Raw genomic sequence first — 16,688 nt, forward strand, 5'->3', positions numbered from 1 at the left:
ACAAGCTCTCTTGCCAATGTTCTCTCATTTGCAGCCAAAACATAGGAAAAAACATGGTCCTTCTTTCTTTGTAACAGGAGGCCATTAGGTTCTATAACCTGTTACTATGTTGGTTTCCAGGTGGTAAAAAACCCCAAACCCACAAAACAATGAACAATCATTAACCTGTTCCTGGACTTCAGGAAATGAATGCGGTTATCTTTGCTTGGTAACGAGGTAAATTGATAACGTTTATATTCTTCTGCATTGTAGCAGCCATTTCTGTTTGATAGCTGCAAGACTGGTAGCAAAGAGAGTAAAAGCAACTGGTGACAGATAAATAATCCTACGCTCCTGTAAGGGGCTATGTCTAATGATCCACAACAACGCCTTTCACAAGCTGTGAAGCAGAATGTAATCAATGATTAGTGCTTGATTCCTTGATTACAAGCCTTAGTTCTTACATCTGTATTTAACCAAGAGGAATTGCATTGTGGGAGTGTATGTGGTGTTCACAATAGAGTATAAAGCTGCATTCTTCTAACACTGCCACGAGGATTTGACCTATATCCTAGGTTGCCAGGCAAGCTAGTATAATCTTCCTGGTGTGATGATGCAAATCACATAAAATTATAATTAATGACAAAATAAAGACTCTCCCCTTGGGGACACACATAATTGCCATATGGTTATTGAGAGTAATTGCTCACAGACAGAGATATTTTTCCAGTCATTTAAATTCTTGAGTGCGAGATGAGTGAATTCAGAAATACTACTTCATTTACTTAGTAAACCAGGATAGGAATTCTCAAACCTGAGGATACAGAGAATTCAAGACCCTTCATTAGACAAGTTGTATTCCTAAGAGGGCTGACATCCCATAAATCACACAGGGATCAATGGGGACTGCAGCACCTTCATGTAGCAAATTTGACTGTGTTTATTGAAGGAGTAAGTGTGGGTGGGAAGTTTAACCAGGGGAATTTGCATTTGAAAAGTGTTGTCCAACTCCTTGGAAAATTGATATCGAATGGGAATGGAGTATAGAAAAAAAAATTAGCATTCCTAGACTGCTAGTAATCAGCTGATCTCTTTGAAATCATGATGTTAGATCACATAACATGCTATCACCCTTCTGAAGGCAAGATGAAGGTTAAAAAACTCTTTCTCCAACTGTGGTGATAAAGTTTTCAGGTCAACTAGGTGGCCTTACTGAAACTACTTGTTTCTAAGAAAGGTTTGGTTTGCTTCAGGTGCTATTTAACCAAGGTAAGACCTAAAGTTCTAGTATCAGCACTATCAGTTGTTCCAAGAACATATTTTCATTTTAGTTGAGGCTGGATTTTTTTCTCCTGAAGATAAATATTTTGAATGTATGTTAAGTAAAAGCTAGTGCCTTAAGTGTATTTGCTGTAACTTGTATATTCCATTAGAAAAGGCAAAAAAGTTATAAATTTTTTTCCATAATAATTCAAGCCTTTAGAGGGTGAACCTCAATTCCAGAATTACTGCATGTAATATATTCCTATTTTCTGCACTGTTCTATGTTTGCATTCCTTGGAAATGGAGAAAAGGAATAAAATGCAAGGTTTATGCCAGCTCAGGATTAAGGCATATGAATCCATTTTTCCTAGGGCTTCTTAGTGAACAGTGGAATTCTGGATGGTATTAATTTAATTGTCAATGATTTCATAGCCATGACAGGATACACTTCTGAACATAGATCAGCACCAGCAATTCCAGGAACATCATGAGGTTCAGTATATGATAAGACCTTCCACTGATGATTCACTCTCTTCAGAAAGTTATGAGGGAACTTCCACCACGTGTTGACACTACACTGCTGTGATCATCTCCACAATTATTCAGTTAATTATCAAATGTGTAAAAATGGGCTTCAAGAGGGCAAATACCACTCTGCAGCTGCTAGGTATGTGCAAGGACCAGCACTAATCCATTAAGGAGTTTTGTACAGAGCCTGAGATTTGTAAGTTCTTTGTGAGCATTTTGTGAAGAGCTTTCATGAGCATTTTTTACAAGACAGATAGTCTGCTCTTACTGCCTTTCTCTGCAGCCAGTGCAAGAGCATGAGGGCTACAGCATAATGTCCCAGAAAGCTATCACTAAGCTATCACTTAAAAGCAGAGCACAGACAGCAAACACAGTTCACCCCTTCTTTGTAGTTTCAGGAAGTGCTTGCTCCTCACATGGGTTTCTGAAAAATTTGAATCAGATATTACATGAATAACTAAGAAAATAAGTCACAGACCTTAGAAACTCTAAAACCAAATCAGATCCTGAAATCATTCTGAAGAAAGATGTGTTGGGGAAGACAAGTTAAGGGACTTGTTACACAACACCCATTAATACGTTTATCTGACAGCCAAAAGATAGTAAGAATTTTCTCAGCATTCCTGCAATCAATCAGTGGTAAGTCTGTAACTGGGGAAATCCCAACACAAAAGTAGTAATGCATAATGCTTTATGAAATTACTTTCCTTGTATTGCTTTTAACTATCTAAAATCTCACTAGACATGTATTTGATATAATAAGCTTAGCTCCCTAGAGTGCTCAGAAAATGGAAACAGCCTCCTAAAAACTTGGGTAGTTTAAGAATTGCCATTTTCATCATAAGCCCTTTTTCTTCCATTAAATATCAGAGTGCAAACAAAATAATAATAAACTCATTTAATTATAAAATTACCAGACTCCTGATGGTGATGCTGCAGGTAAAGAGGTTCTAATTTAAAGGCCCCTATTAAATCTGATCTTTTTTTCACCCTGTATGAAAAAAGAGAAAGAAATCAAATTGAGAAATTTAAGAATAAAGACTTAAGAGATTAAATTTCCACAAGAAGTAAAGTCAAATTGAATGTGTTTAAACTGGCATATTTCCTGAGCACAGCCTGTGCCATTTTCAGTGCTTTTTCACAGCCATATCAGTACTGTACTTACAAGTAGTTAAGTGTAAGGCTCAGCAGGAACGGGCAGCATGACTGCACGACTGCATATTTAAAAACAGACAAGAAACAGACATAGAGGATCTTTTTATGGTGATAGACACTCACACCAGAATGTGAGACTAGCTGAAGCAATGTTAATGTTTGCAGTCAACAGAAGTTGTCTTGAAATTACTGCAAGTACAAAGCTGCGTGGGAAGAGCTGTTGCTTCCTAAACATCGTGCAGAGCTGCGCTGAGGCTTTTGGGGTGCTGGCCCCTGTCTCTCTAAGCTACTGTGGCAGCAGCAGCAGCAGCCACTGGAAGGGACAACCTCCCAGTCCTGACTCAGGCTCCCCTCTTGTACCACCCTGCCATTAGCTGGATCCACTACACAATTCCTGACAGACATTCTACAGCACAATGTTACACTGAGAAGCATAACTTACTGTGGCCAGCTAGGGGTGGTGTGACTGGACTGAGGTTCAAAAGCCAGTGTGTCCCTTTTAGAGAATAAACTGTGTTTTGCCAGTGATTAATAACAAGATTTTTCTGGTTCATGCTTCATGCTGAATAAGACTCACCTCCACAAATGTTGGGGTTTGTAGAGGCAGAAGGAGAAGAAACCATAAATCAAAAAGGGAAAGATTGCTACATCATTTTATTATGCCTATAAATATACTACAAAGTAAGCAAAAATTATATCAACACAGGGATACTCTACATTTAAAAAGTCCAAATCTTTTGTTCTATGCTTTAATGATTTAATGTAGAATTGTAAATTTCTAAGTAAAAGGCTAATTTCCAGTATTTTAGTGTGTATGTATAAATGCACATACTCCCACTCTCATTCACATCTAGACCATGGTCAAACAAAGAAAAAGCCTTCCACTCCCTAATGGTCAGGGAAAGTCAACAGCTAAGTATATGCCTTCAGGTATGGGAAGTACATAGCTGAAAAGGAGTAAACTTACACACATGAAAAATAGCGACAGATTTTCAGATAAAATAAAAACAATGAACAACCTAATTATTGCTAGAAATGTCCTGTGGACAAAAGGAAGAAAGCCATAACTGAAAAATATTTAATTAGGATAAATATTTTAAATTCTAGGTTGTTCTATTGTAGTTTAAGTATTTGATTACTTTGATATATTTGTGTTTCAGTAGCTCATTCTCTATGCAGCTAATCCAAGTTATAAGCAATGTCTTTAGATGTTTTGTGAGCACTTAATTTCTTCTCCTGTAAGAGGCTGTATTAAACAATGGAACAGGTAACTACACTGCAGCAACATTTAGCTTAGAAGACACAAAAATGACATGGAAGTTTCCATAGGCAGGGCATGCAGGAAGGGTGCTGCTGCATTCTGCAAGTAGGTTCACACCTCAGGCAAGTCCTAAGTACTCAGGAGGGCTACACCAGAGTGCTCAGAGCTCAAGGTCTCTGCCATAATGGGGGGCCTCCACTTCAGAGCCAAACCCAGTGTGTCTATTGAGGCAGCCCCTGAGAATTCTGATGCTGCCACTCAGGCAGAACTGGTAAGGAAGGAGATGTCAGTACAGCTGGTAGCTAGCAATGGATGCCCAGATAGTTCTCCTGGAGAAAAGGCTGGTACCTGCACAAAGTGTGCACAGGTGGATGACCTGTTGTCAGATGGCTGCATTACAAGACACAGATAATAGGCTGTGTGGTAGTCGAGGGACTGAAATAGAGGTAGATATGTGGCTCCAGAACCATACACCTACAGTGGATAACACTGAGCTTGAGACACCTTGGACTCTGGTGATCAAAAGAAACAGGGCTCCAATCTCCAGCCTCCAACATTCAGACCAAAGTCAGGTATGATTCTTTAGAGGTTTTAGGTGTCAGTGAGCAAGGCAAACAAGGAGAGCCTATATCAGGAGCCACATGGTGGTTACTGTAAAAAGAAAAGTTGAGTGACTGTAGTGGGCGACTCTCTGTTAAAGGGGCTCTGAGGCATCCATCCACCAGCCTGAAAGATATTCCTTGACTACCGCTCAAGATGAGAATCATAGGATTAGATGATCTCCAGAAGTCCCTTCCAACCCTCACAAATCTGTGATCCTGTGAATATGGATTTCACAAAAGATATTGGTAAACTATTTTTAAGGCTGGATGCTACGCTAGAGACCAAGACCTAGCTTAAGTAGCACAGATTCACATTTCAAGTACTTGTAATACAAAATGGACAACAAAACTCCTGGTGAATCAAATAATGAAGATCTGTGAGAAGTGACTTATTTGATCTGCAGCTTTTAACTGCCTCACTCTATTTTGTGCATTTTTAATGACAGATAAAAAGATGACCTCATATTATGAACCAGCAGGAAAAATTTCACTTCAGTTTGTGTTCAACTGAAGTCAGGAAGTGAAACACAATTTCATTTCAAGCAGTCTTCAAGAGCAGGCTGGATGGGGCTTTGAGCAACTTGGGCTAGTGGAAGGTGTCTCTGCCCATGACAGTGGGGTTGGAAGCAGATGATCTTGAAATTCCCTTTCAACCCAAACAATTTTGTGTCCTATGATCTACAAATAAGTATTTCCTGTAAGCACCTTCTTCCAGTTACTGAAACACACTTCCCAATCAAAAGTTAACATTTAAACCCTGAAAAGGGTAATAAATACAAAGCCTTTGCAAGACTATTATTTTCATTCTCTCTGAATAAAGACACTTCTTCCTATTTTATAATATTATGATATTTTATAATAGAGTATCAATTAAACAAGTCAGGCAAATCTGACTAGTTTCAAGACAAAGTCTCTAAAGGACTCTGATATTTGAATATAAAAAATGCACCCTTTTTGGACTGGCTTTAATAAATTCTTTTTTATAGGAAATTGCTCTTTTCTGTACATCAGGAAGTCTGAGGATATTTTACAAAAGGTTTATAATGACATTGTCTTCAAATCTGAAACTACATCAGTGCCACATATTGCACTGAGTAATTACATAATTACATTACAGATCTAATGGGTAGATTATTTTAATCAGCTTGCAGCAAAAAGAAATGCAAGTGTTTATTGGGGAAAGTGCTGAGGAGTCTGGGTTACTTTCAAGTCTGCCCATCAAGGGAACTCAGATTCCTTTGGCTCTAAAATGGTGTTCAGTGTTTACTGAACTCTTTCCATATCACTATAGTATCATACTTAATACTTTTCATGGATCCTAAGAGGACTACGTGTCCTTCACAGTTACTTTTTCTTACCATCCTTCATCTTTTATTATTACTTTTCACCTTCTCTGGGAGTGTTACAGTTGGTAAGGCAGAATTTTGGACACGGGTCTTAGAATTAGCTGGACAATGGACTTGGCTTCAAGAGTTTAAGTGCACATTTATTCTGTATTAAGTGAATAATCCTTCTATATAAATGCCTAGCTGAATTGAAGCCTGAGTGCCTATAGTTGTGAAACTTTTGAGTAAAGGAGACATTGCAAGGTCTCTCCAATGTCCTGGAATCTTCCTACCTATGAAAACAAGTATTTTTTTGCAATGGCTTATCTAAAAAAAGAAACAAAATGCAGAAAAAATACTTTCCTAAATCTAAAGGCTAAACTTTACTGGGAATAACCTAAAATCACCTGAGATGGGAATTCACAGTGTGATTGTATATAACTTACTGGAAAGCCAGGTAAAATGCCTTTAACATAGTTCTGCAGCGTTTTCAGGGAAAGCAGAATTAATGAGAAACTAAATTGTTAGGGACTACATGTGGTTCCTAATTGTTCTACAAACATTAAAGAGAATGATAATGTATTGTCTAATTTGCAAGTTTTTAACAATGTCTTTGAGTGATGAGAAAAAGATGGGAGGGACTAGAAAGGGAGTTTGTTTCATCATCTTCCTACTTCCTTACACACAGAGACACAGGACGTTATGGGGTGCTGCCACTACTGATTAATTAGGGTCAGAATGTAAGCCATCTACCCTAAGGAAAAGAAAAAGCCACAGTGTGTTGGAAGATTTCAAATGCCTACATCTGCTGAAATATTAAAGTGAAAACCATAATATATTACTTGAAAAGTCTACTTTGCCAGGGAAATTAAAAGAGCGAAGGTTAACCAAAGCAACTGAGTGAACACTGTCTTACATTTATTCCTCTTTTAAATAAGGTGACCTATTTCTGGATGATGTTTTGGAGTCTTGTTTTTTTTTCTTTTGTAAATTTTGTTCTATTATAACTGAAATGATTGTTTTCATTTATTTTGATAAATAGCCTGCATTTGGTGAATAGCTGTTTTGTTAATAAGTATCATTAATTGTGATGCTGGTAATCATTTAGTTTGAGACAAAACAGTATCATGTACTATAGAATGTTTTTAAAACCATGCTATTATTACTGCCATGATACTTTGCTTTGGTTGAAAGTATATCTATGGGTTTCTATTTTGGCATCATTTAATATCAAAATGTCTCTGCTGTCATCTGGGAAAATTGAAAGTCAGTACAAAATTTCATAAATAGGCCTTTTTGAAATCAGCTGGTTTTCATCAGCAAAATCTTAAACATTTTTGAAAGACTTTTAAAAGAATCAAACAAAAAAAATATTACGGAAAAGGAAGAAAAAAAAATTAGCCCTGTTTAGTATGCTGTTCACTGCATTGATATCCTTAAAATAAGTTTTTTTTAATTTATGCTTTAAATAGCCCCAAAATGGAGCAAGTATAAATCTGCAGACTTTTTGGGACTTCCCTCTCTTTTTGAAACTGAATATAGAGCTCAGACGTATTTCAAAATTTAATGGTTTTGAAACTTGGATTAAATGAAGGTTTGAATTCTGTAAATAATTTATAAAATTTAAAGCTATGCAGTTCTCCACATTTTAATTGAGAAAGATAAAGAAATAGCTACTGCTAGATAGGAAGACTAATATAACCTCATTTTGTCTCTTGTAATGTTTCCCTTTACTGTAATACTTACCACATTGCAGAGCAGTCAAAATTCACTAGGAGCCATTTGTGAGGATTAAAGTTAAATGAATCTGCAAACTGAGAATGGATAAATAAAAAACAAATTATGAAATAGAAAAGGATCCATGTGCTAATAATATGACCTTGTCAAATTTTCTGTGTAACTATAAATCAATTCCTGAATTAGGTCTTTATTATGTTCCTGTTAATGTCATCTTATTTAGTAACTGTTGCAGTTAAATCTTCATTTGTTTTGGGAGTGGAATTCATGATAGGTCTGCAGTTAAGCTCAACATATTAAGCATTTGTTTACAACTATGCTTTCTTGGTACATATCTTATGGAAAAGTGTTTATCATGATCTTAAATAAATAAATAAATAAATAAATAAATAAATAAATAAATAAATAAATAAATCTGCATGCTTAGAAACATTCACATTTTCCAGTAACAATTCCTTAAGCTTTCTACTTCCAAGAATATTAAACTAAACATGCAAAATTCATATATAGCAAGAAAATATATCTGTAATTCAGAATCTGCACATCATATTCCTTCAAAAAATTACAACTGACTAAGAATTTTTTTTTGACAGGGTATTTTCTTTCAGTAGAAATTATTGTTTAATCTAAATCAAAAGAAAAACCACCAAAAAGTAAAAGTAAGCACCTGCAATAAATACATGTTTATACACCATGTGCCAGGCCTGGTTTACTTGCCACGTTTAGGTGGTGCATCAGAAGAAACCCAGGTGGGTAAGATGGACACCGTTTCAGAAAGATTTTATTCATGTTTTCTGTTTTAACAAATGCAGAAGTCACCAGCCTTAAAAAGCTGGGGATGCGGACCTCGCAGCACCAAGGTCTGACTATTCCATATAGCACTTTTCTGTTCTCATTTGCTTCTCATAACCTTCCCTGTCCCCTGTAAACAATTAACAATTGTTCTAGTAAGGGATGGTGATCTCTCTGTCTCTCTGTCTATCTACCTATACATCTGTCTAGCTATCACCTTGTACTCTGTAAAGTAGGAAACCTATTCATGGTTGTTAAATATTTACTCTTATGACAAATGCTGGCCCAGACAAGGGATGCTGTTTCATTTCCTTCAGGAACCAATAACAATAATAAAAAAATATTCCCCCACAGGAAATTACAACAAGCTTCATTTGCTGATAAAAAAAGAGACAGAAATAAATGCTTTATTTGTGAGGGGGTTTTCCCTCCTCTTCTTCATTAGTCACTGCCTATCAGGGCTGTGTTTAAACTTCTGGCTTTACCAAACAGTAATATTTTCTCCACTGACGTGGAAGACAAGGACTTATCTGAGTGAGAGGAGCTGCAGGAAATTGAAGTATTCTTATCTAAGCAACTGAATGCCAAGTAGCTCAGCAAGGCGAGGGAAAAGGAACAGCAGTGCGGTTGGGGGAATATTTCATTTAGGTCTCTTGGTTATTAAACCCTGTCTGTTTGAGATACAGCCACTGGCTCTATACTACATGACTTTCAGAATGTAAGAAGAAAACCAGACATAATGAGCTCATTGATTTGTCGAAATTATTTTTTTCCCTCATTTTTTTGTGTAATGTAAAATTAGGATATTACAAATATGTCTTTAGCAATATTTGTTGAAAGTTCCACTTTTCTATTTGTTGATTCAGTACTAATTGTTACGCTGAATTACAAATTTCTTATTAGAGGGGTACTTACATACTCTCAGTATAAACCATTAAAAATTTAAAAATGTAAGTAATGTAATAGAATGTACAGGGGTTTGTAGTGCAAACTGAGGTGCAGCTTACTCAGTGATTTTGGAAGAGCCATTTATCTTGGGTGCATAAGAAACACACAAATTCTATGAAAGAGCAAGGTTTCAGCAGGCTGGTAGAGAAAAAACACTCATTCACCTCCACTCCATTTAAAAGATGCCTGAATTCAGGGCAGATGAAAGCACTTCCTGCATAGGCTGCATCAATATGCATCCAGATATTTTCCTTATTACCTGAAAAAAATAATTGAAGGAAATAAATAAAACAGCAGATTAAAAAGCCTAATTATTTTGCATAAAATCAAGTGCTTGAGAGACATCTCTTTGATGTTATTATTTTCCCGATTTAAAATTAGAGATTAAATGTGTCCACCATCTGGGTTTTCATTAATATATAAAAATGGACATATAATGTATTATTTTTTCCTTCCCACTTCTACTGGAAAAAAGTTACAGAACCATAGAATCATAGAATATCCTGTATTGGAAAGGACCCATAAGGATCATCATCTCTAGGTTTATCTTACTAAAACTAAGAAACATAAACTATTTTGTGATTTTGATTTAAGAACCATTAAAAAATACAGTTTAAAAAAATGCATCTAGAGATTTAGCTATCATTTCTATGGTAATAACACTACTTTAGCAGACAGAGATAGAATATTAGCTGTGCTCCTCACTTCTAACTCATGAATCACAAACATATTTCTAAATAGTATTTTTTACATATTAATAAATGTGCATGCACATGCTTTTGAACTATGTGTAGCAAACTATTTATTTCAAGGCCGGAGACACTTATGCAAAAGCAAGCATTGAAATGCTAATAAAGTGCTACTTTTGATTAGCCACTGAATGGTTTCTGTGGAAGTATTTTGAGCATATGAGCAGCTCACGTATGCTCTGTAATTAAGTATTCACACTCTACTAGAGAACACTGTTTTAATGCACTTCTTAACAATTGTGGTCTATCAGTTGATGGCTGAAGGCCACATTACATCTTTACACTGGACACCAAATAATTCTGATGGCTATTTCCACATACAGAGGTATATCTACTGAGATCTGCAGTTGGGCACCAAGTTCATGCTGAAATTTGTGTTCTTGTGAACTTAATTTTCTTTTTGCATGAATGTCTGGGAAAGCTAATAAAAATTATTCACAACATCCACAACTTAGGTTTATTTGAAAGCATGTTTAACTGATTATCTATTTTTAAATATACTTGGTTTGAGACACTACCTTTATATCATAGGACTGCTCCTCATGTATGCTAAGGAGAAAATTAAGCAGAAAAGCTAGCACAAGGCTTCTGACTTCATTGGGATGCCATCCCTCTGCTGGACTCTGCTGCACATGCAGGGAATCATTGAAGTGATCACAAGATCACTTACTATGCCTAAATGTATTGGTGTCGCTATTTTAATAGTTCTATAGAAATAACATAAACAGCAAAGTAATCTGTAGCTGCTAAGCAGACTACTAGAACATCTTTAAAAAGAAGGATTGGGAGAAACTGAGTCTCTGGGGCTTGTGCTGAAAGGCTGGAAACTTCACAGAGCAAATCACCACCACATAAGTCCCAAAGTTTACAACCCCATCTGAATAAATTAACAAGACATCAAATCAAGCTGTGTTTCTATGCAGTTGCTTCTAGTTGCATACAGCAATGGATTTCCTGGTCTAAATGCACACTTGAAGAGATACAGCGCTTTGGCAGCATTTTCATCAGCCAGCAAACATGTGACTTGACCAAGTCCTGCTGCAGATCAAAGCTTGACACAACAAAACATAACACCAAAAGAAATGCTTATGAAGAGTCCATGACCCAATCACTGTATTAAACACTCTGGCCTTTGTTCTATTTCCTTGAAAGAGGAAGGAAATTGGGAAGGAGAGAGTAAGGATTACGAATAGATGAGGATTTTTGGTGTGTATTTCCTACCTTTTATAGTTGTTAGAACCAGGCAGAAACAAAACACTTGGTGCAGAGCAGAATTAAGAGTTCAACTTTTCCCTGATATTCAGCATTTCTCTAGATGCCCTTGCAGGTAGAAGGGCTTGAAGAAGTATGTTACAAACTGAGGCACTTGGAGTAATTCTTAACTACAGTATTCCAAAATATATCCCCGCCTCCCCCAGAGAAGAAACCCTTAAGGCAATGTCCTCTAAATCTTTTAACAGCTTCAGAATGCACATTTGCTGCTTGACCAAATATTAGAAATAAAAGCTCTCATCTATAAATAGCTTTATTGTATTTGGACACTGACACTACATAATGTCCTGGAAATGACTCAGCATGGCTTAAACTGGTATCTGCAATTTTAGAAAGAAGCAGCAAAGACTTACAAATAGGACCCAGTTCCAACAGTTTGTCAAAGGAGCAGCAAGAGGTGGTTCCAAGTGTTGCACAGAACTGGAGAGTCAAAAAAAAAATGTTAGAGCACAGAAAATTACCAAATGAGAAAAACAGTCTGCAAAGGCAGCAATAAACAAAAAGAATAGATATTATAGAACAAAACAAATATATGTTAGTCATTACCGACCTTAGTGGAACTTTTAAGACTGTGGATGGGCTTTTTTCAAAGTTCCCATAACGGTCCACTGAAGCAGACGCATAAAATAAAATTTTATATAAAATTTAATGATAATTACTGTAATATAGGCACAGTGTTGTGCTAATGCTATATTTTACATATTTTCTATATGTTCCACATGATTAACATGTGGGGCTCAATACTACCCTAACATATGCGAATCCCATCAAAATGATTTGCACTTCATGGTACATAAGCAAGTTCTGAACTTGAGCAACTTAAAGGTGCTGGAATTATTGTTGACAGAATAGATTGACAAATGTTGCTGTGCTGATCAGAGCCACAGCTCTGCAACAGATTTATAACCAGTTTAAGTTCAAGAGATCTGCAACCTGGAACCTGTTCACTAGTAGCATATGTTCACTATTTGACTTGCAAGACTTTTCACAGAGAAACTTTTTCTCCCAGATTCATCCTAAAACACTGGAACAGCTCTTCCTTCATTCTGTTAATGGCTCATTTAATGAATCCTTCTGTGCGACCAGTGGGCCAAAAGCAGAGGCAACATACACGCTGAAGTTTCACAGTAGAAAGAGAATATTATTAGGTGAAAATGAGCTATTGTTATTTATTGGAAATATGGAGGGAGAATTTTAATCAAAAAAAACCCAACTACCAAGGGCATATAAACTGACATTTTTTTATTTTTCATTGTTACACTTATGTTTTAAACACTGTGTCTTATTTCGGAAAGCACTAAAAAAGGATGAGCACTGGTTTTGTCTTTTACTAGATTTTTACATAACAAAAGACACTTTACAGTTTAAATAGACAAAAAAAGTATGCTGTGTTCTAGTCAGAAGCACAAAAGATTTAGATAATTTATCCAAGGTCACACATAAACTACAGTACAGCTAGGAGATGATTATAAAAATGCCAAATCCAGAATTTTGCTTTTTTTATTTTAGTATTTCTGGTAACCTTTTCTGCCAAGCATACTGTCAATGCAACTTATTTAATTCCTACAGTTTTTCCCTATATATCTGGAACTATCCACATTTTTCTGTGTGTATATGTGCCCAAGTCCCTTTGCAAATTTGTGATGAGATCAATAAGAAGAGAAAAGAAAACCTAAATTATACTTATCCATCCACTAGACATTTCAAGAAACAAACATTCTGTCATAGCAAAACTTGAAAAAAGTCATTATTAAAATTAAAAAAGGGACAATTCAGTATTTTTTCTATATTAAGATACTAAAAACTGGAGTTTGAAACAAATACAGTTCTGAAAATGAGAAGCACATTCTTTGTAAAATTGTGAGCTAACTTCTTTTTCTTTCAAGATAATCTAATCTAATCTTTATACTGGGCCTTCCTATATTCCTGAGACACAGGAGAAGAACAGAAAACTGAAGTGCCATGAGGTATGCTTAAAAATTCTCTGGGAGACTGATCACTCTCTGAGAGAGGAGGCTCTGAAACGATTGTAGGGTATTTTTTTAAATATCTTTCCTAAAAAGGCACGTGTGTATGGACAGAAAATATATTTATCACAATGGAGGTACCATGATGAAAATGCCAGTTTTTCTATATGCATACAGAACAGAGGATTGGATTGGGAAATAAATAAAAGGAGTGCACGACAGACTTAACTCTGCTTTTACACATGTATTTTATGGCAATATGGTATGAATTTTCTGATAATATTAGAGTGAAATAGCTTTGGTTAGTTCAGCAATTAAAAGAATGATGGAAAATTCACAACTAAAAGTTACATATTATTGTTATTCGTTTTGTACTGCAGTTAAGGTATTCTCCTAATCAAGATAAGGAATATGCTTTTTCAGTGAGAGATTATATGAGCTCAAACATATGCTTAGTTGTTTAAATAATGGTTTATTCTGTAAAGTATACCTCAATTTCTAAAATAATTTTGTTTTCCTCTCTGCAGGTGTCTAAGCCTCAAAGCTACTTGCTTTAATTCTCAAAAACCACTTAGAGTGACAGCATCTGCTCTTGTCAGGACTCTCATTACCCTGCCTCAGTAGTACAGAATGAATCTAACTCAATTTGTAGCCTGTGTAACACCAGAAAAATCACATTTGTGCAAAGGGCAGGGGACAGACTGCATCACAGAAATGGGACTGATGGCTCAGTATAGCCTGCAGGCCTTTTCCTTTTCAGGTTGTGCACTTCAAATTTGACTCAGCCCCTGGTTGTGAATACAAAGCAGCTAATATGCTTAACTCAGTCATCTCATGTATTACTTTCCTGAAATGGAGAGCTACATCAGGAAACATACATGAATCTTCATGATTCCTGAGAGCAATTACTCTCAATCTTTTCAATTGGAAGAACTCCTATAGTTTTTGAAAAAGACATAGACACATTTTGCATGGTTCCACCACAAAGCTTTTCATTTACAGATAACTAAAATGAGACAGAACTTTCAATGTTCGCATACTGGATATTTTCTCCTATTTAGTTCTTGCCAGCTTGCACTCATGAGAATGCCTGTGACCTGAAGAAAACTGCAACAGTTCTCTAAACCACCATTCAGTATTTTACAGAACAGCAATCATTCACAACCTGTGGGTTAAGAAACATCACCCTAGACATCTGTACATGTCCCAAGAATGCTTCTTCCTAATGGAAATCTGTGGTCAGGATCTAAGTGTTCTACTGAAAAGATGGCTCCTCTGTCAAGTCTGATTCTGATTTATTGTTTCCCGAGTGAGTCTGGATACAGAAAGCCTGCTTCTTAATATCCTGTGGATCACATTCAGAGAGTAATTTCATCTAGAATCAGAGAGATTTAATGTTGGGCAGCAGGCAATTGTGTTGTAGCAGCTTTATACTATTTGAGGTCATTGAAGTATATTGTACCTTGTATACATCAGCTGCAATCTGTCAGTGCTGACTTATTAAAGAGCACAAAGCTCACGAGCCACCTACACACATTTAGGTGAGCTAGGCTTGAATGCAGTGGGCACTCTTACCTGAATTTAGAAGTGCTTAACTTAGTGGTCTTCACTTTTGAGCACCCCAGCCAACATTCTGCCAACGCAGAGGCCTGTCTAAGCTGGGAGCATAGGGCCCAGCTGAGAGAGGCATTTACACACAGGCTTAACCACTAGTATGGGTTTACAGTTAAGGAAATGGACATGACTTCAGCACGTGTTTTAAAGCTTCCCCTTAACTCGAGGCCAGATGAAGGGCTGCACATTGTTTGTGCTGGGAAATGGCTCCTCAATAAATTGTGGCAACTTTAGTGCCTCAACACCTAAGTGCTTTGTTTGCACAGTCTGCTTGCTTTACCATATGAAAATATCTCTGTTTCAGTTTCTGCAAAAGTATTTTGAAAGAGACGAATTAACACAAGTCTCAACTCAGAAATAAAAGAAAGAAAACAAAGGTAGAGATCTGGGTACCATAGTGGCAACAGCTTTTACTGAACAAAATTATATACACATTTTTAGGGCTACATTGATGGTGGGTAGGAATGTAAAGATTCCTTTTAAAAACAACACATCTCCCCAAAAAAGGCTGACTGTCAAATCCTATGTATGTGAAAAGCAAACCTTTAATTAACAGATTGCTGTAATGACAGAACTTGTTTCATATCAAGCAAATCTAACCCTTATTCTCCACTCACCTCTACACTGCTATCAAGTTCAGTATGATTTTTCATTTATTCATTAAGCATAAGAGGAGAATCATGCCTATAAGGCATTGCAATTTACTTGTATTTTCTTTTTAATCCCTACAAAACCTTTTCTTGCTTCCAAGGGAGACTGTAGCAGCTTGGATGCAAACAAGACATCTTCATTAGGAATGATGTCTCTGCTGTCACAAGTCTCTTCAGGCAGAATTTCTTCCATCAAACTTGTTGCTTTGATGTTGAATCACTCTCCTTAGTGAAGGACCAGTGAATACAGGAAAACAAGGAATCAAGTGGCGTAAGGTGTTTCCTTGGCAATGTGCATATCTTTGTCACCAGAATAAAATACAACAACATCAAATTACACAAGAACAAAAGAAATGGAAAGGCTTTTGAAATCTGCAAATCAGAAAAGGGAGCACTAATACAGTGCATGGACTGCTGCTCAGCATGACAGAGAATTAACACACCTTTTGAGGTAAGAGGCCAACTATACTGATAATGAGATCTAGTTTAACCTAAGCTGACATATTTTATGTATACAAATAAATGGAAGACTCAATACAGGCTGTATTAACTCAGGCAGAGCCTCTGCTGTTTTGCACAGCTAAACAAATAGAGGAAGAAAAAACAGCAGTTAAATCACCCTTTGTAAAGGTGTCATTGAATACATAAATTAGAACTTTTTTTCTCTTGCTATGCATAGAAAAATTAATAAGGCATGAATTTTTATGTGGGGCAAGTTGCAATTTTTTTGTTAACGGACAAAAGTTGAGGAAAAAAGACATTAATTTTATAGTTACTGCATGAAGATGTGATATCCTGCTGTATTTGTAATTATTTTAAATTACCAGTGAAATACAGGCTCCTGTG

The 16,688-nt window shown here is 36.3% G+C and overlaps 1 protein-coding gene across 2 annotated transcripts in view; it reads right to left on the reverse strand.

The window, feature by feature from the left end:
* Positions 1-16,688, reverse strand: part of DDC (dopa decarboxylase) — a 59,428-nt gene that overhangs the window by 16,868 nt on the left and 25,872 nt on the right. Inside the window, exons 7-11 of one of the 2 annotated variants that reach the window (XM_033056241.2) lie at positions 11,965-12,031; positions 9,755-9,849; positions 7,860-7,927; positions 3,368-3,421; positions 2,685-2,761 (exon numbers count right to left, since the gene is read on the reverse strand). In XM_033056241.2, the coding sequence (XP_032912132.1) occupies positions 2,685-2,761; positions 3,368-3,421; positions 7,860-7,927; positions 9,755-9,849; positions 11,965-12,031 (361 nt within the window). The remainder of the gene's footprint in view (positions 1-2,684; positions 2,762-3,367; positions 3,422-7,859; positions 7,928-9,754; positions 9,850-11,964; positions 12,032-16,688) is intronic. The other variant, XM_033056250.2, reaches the window with a different exon arrangement.

This window comes from Catharus ustulatus, chromosome 1, assembly GCF_009819885.2.
Source record: "Catharus ustulatus isolate bCatUst1 chromosome 1, bCatUst1.pri.v2, whole genome shotgun sequence".
NCBI lineage: Eukaryota > Metazoa > Chordata > Aves > Passeriformes > Turdidae > Catharus > Catharus ustulatus.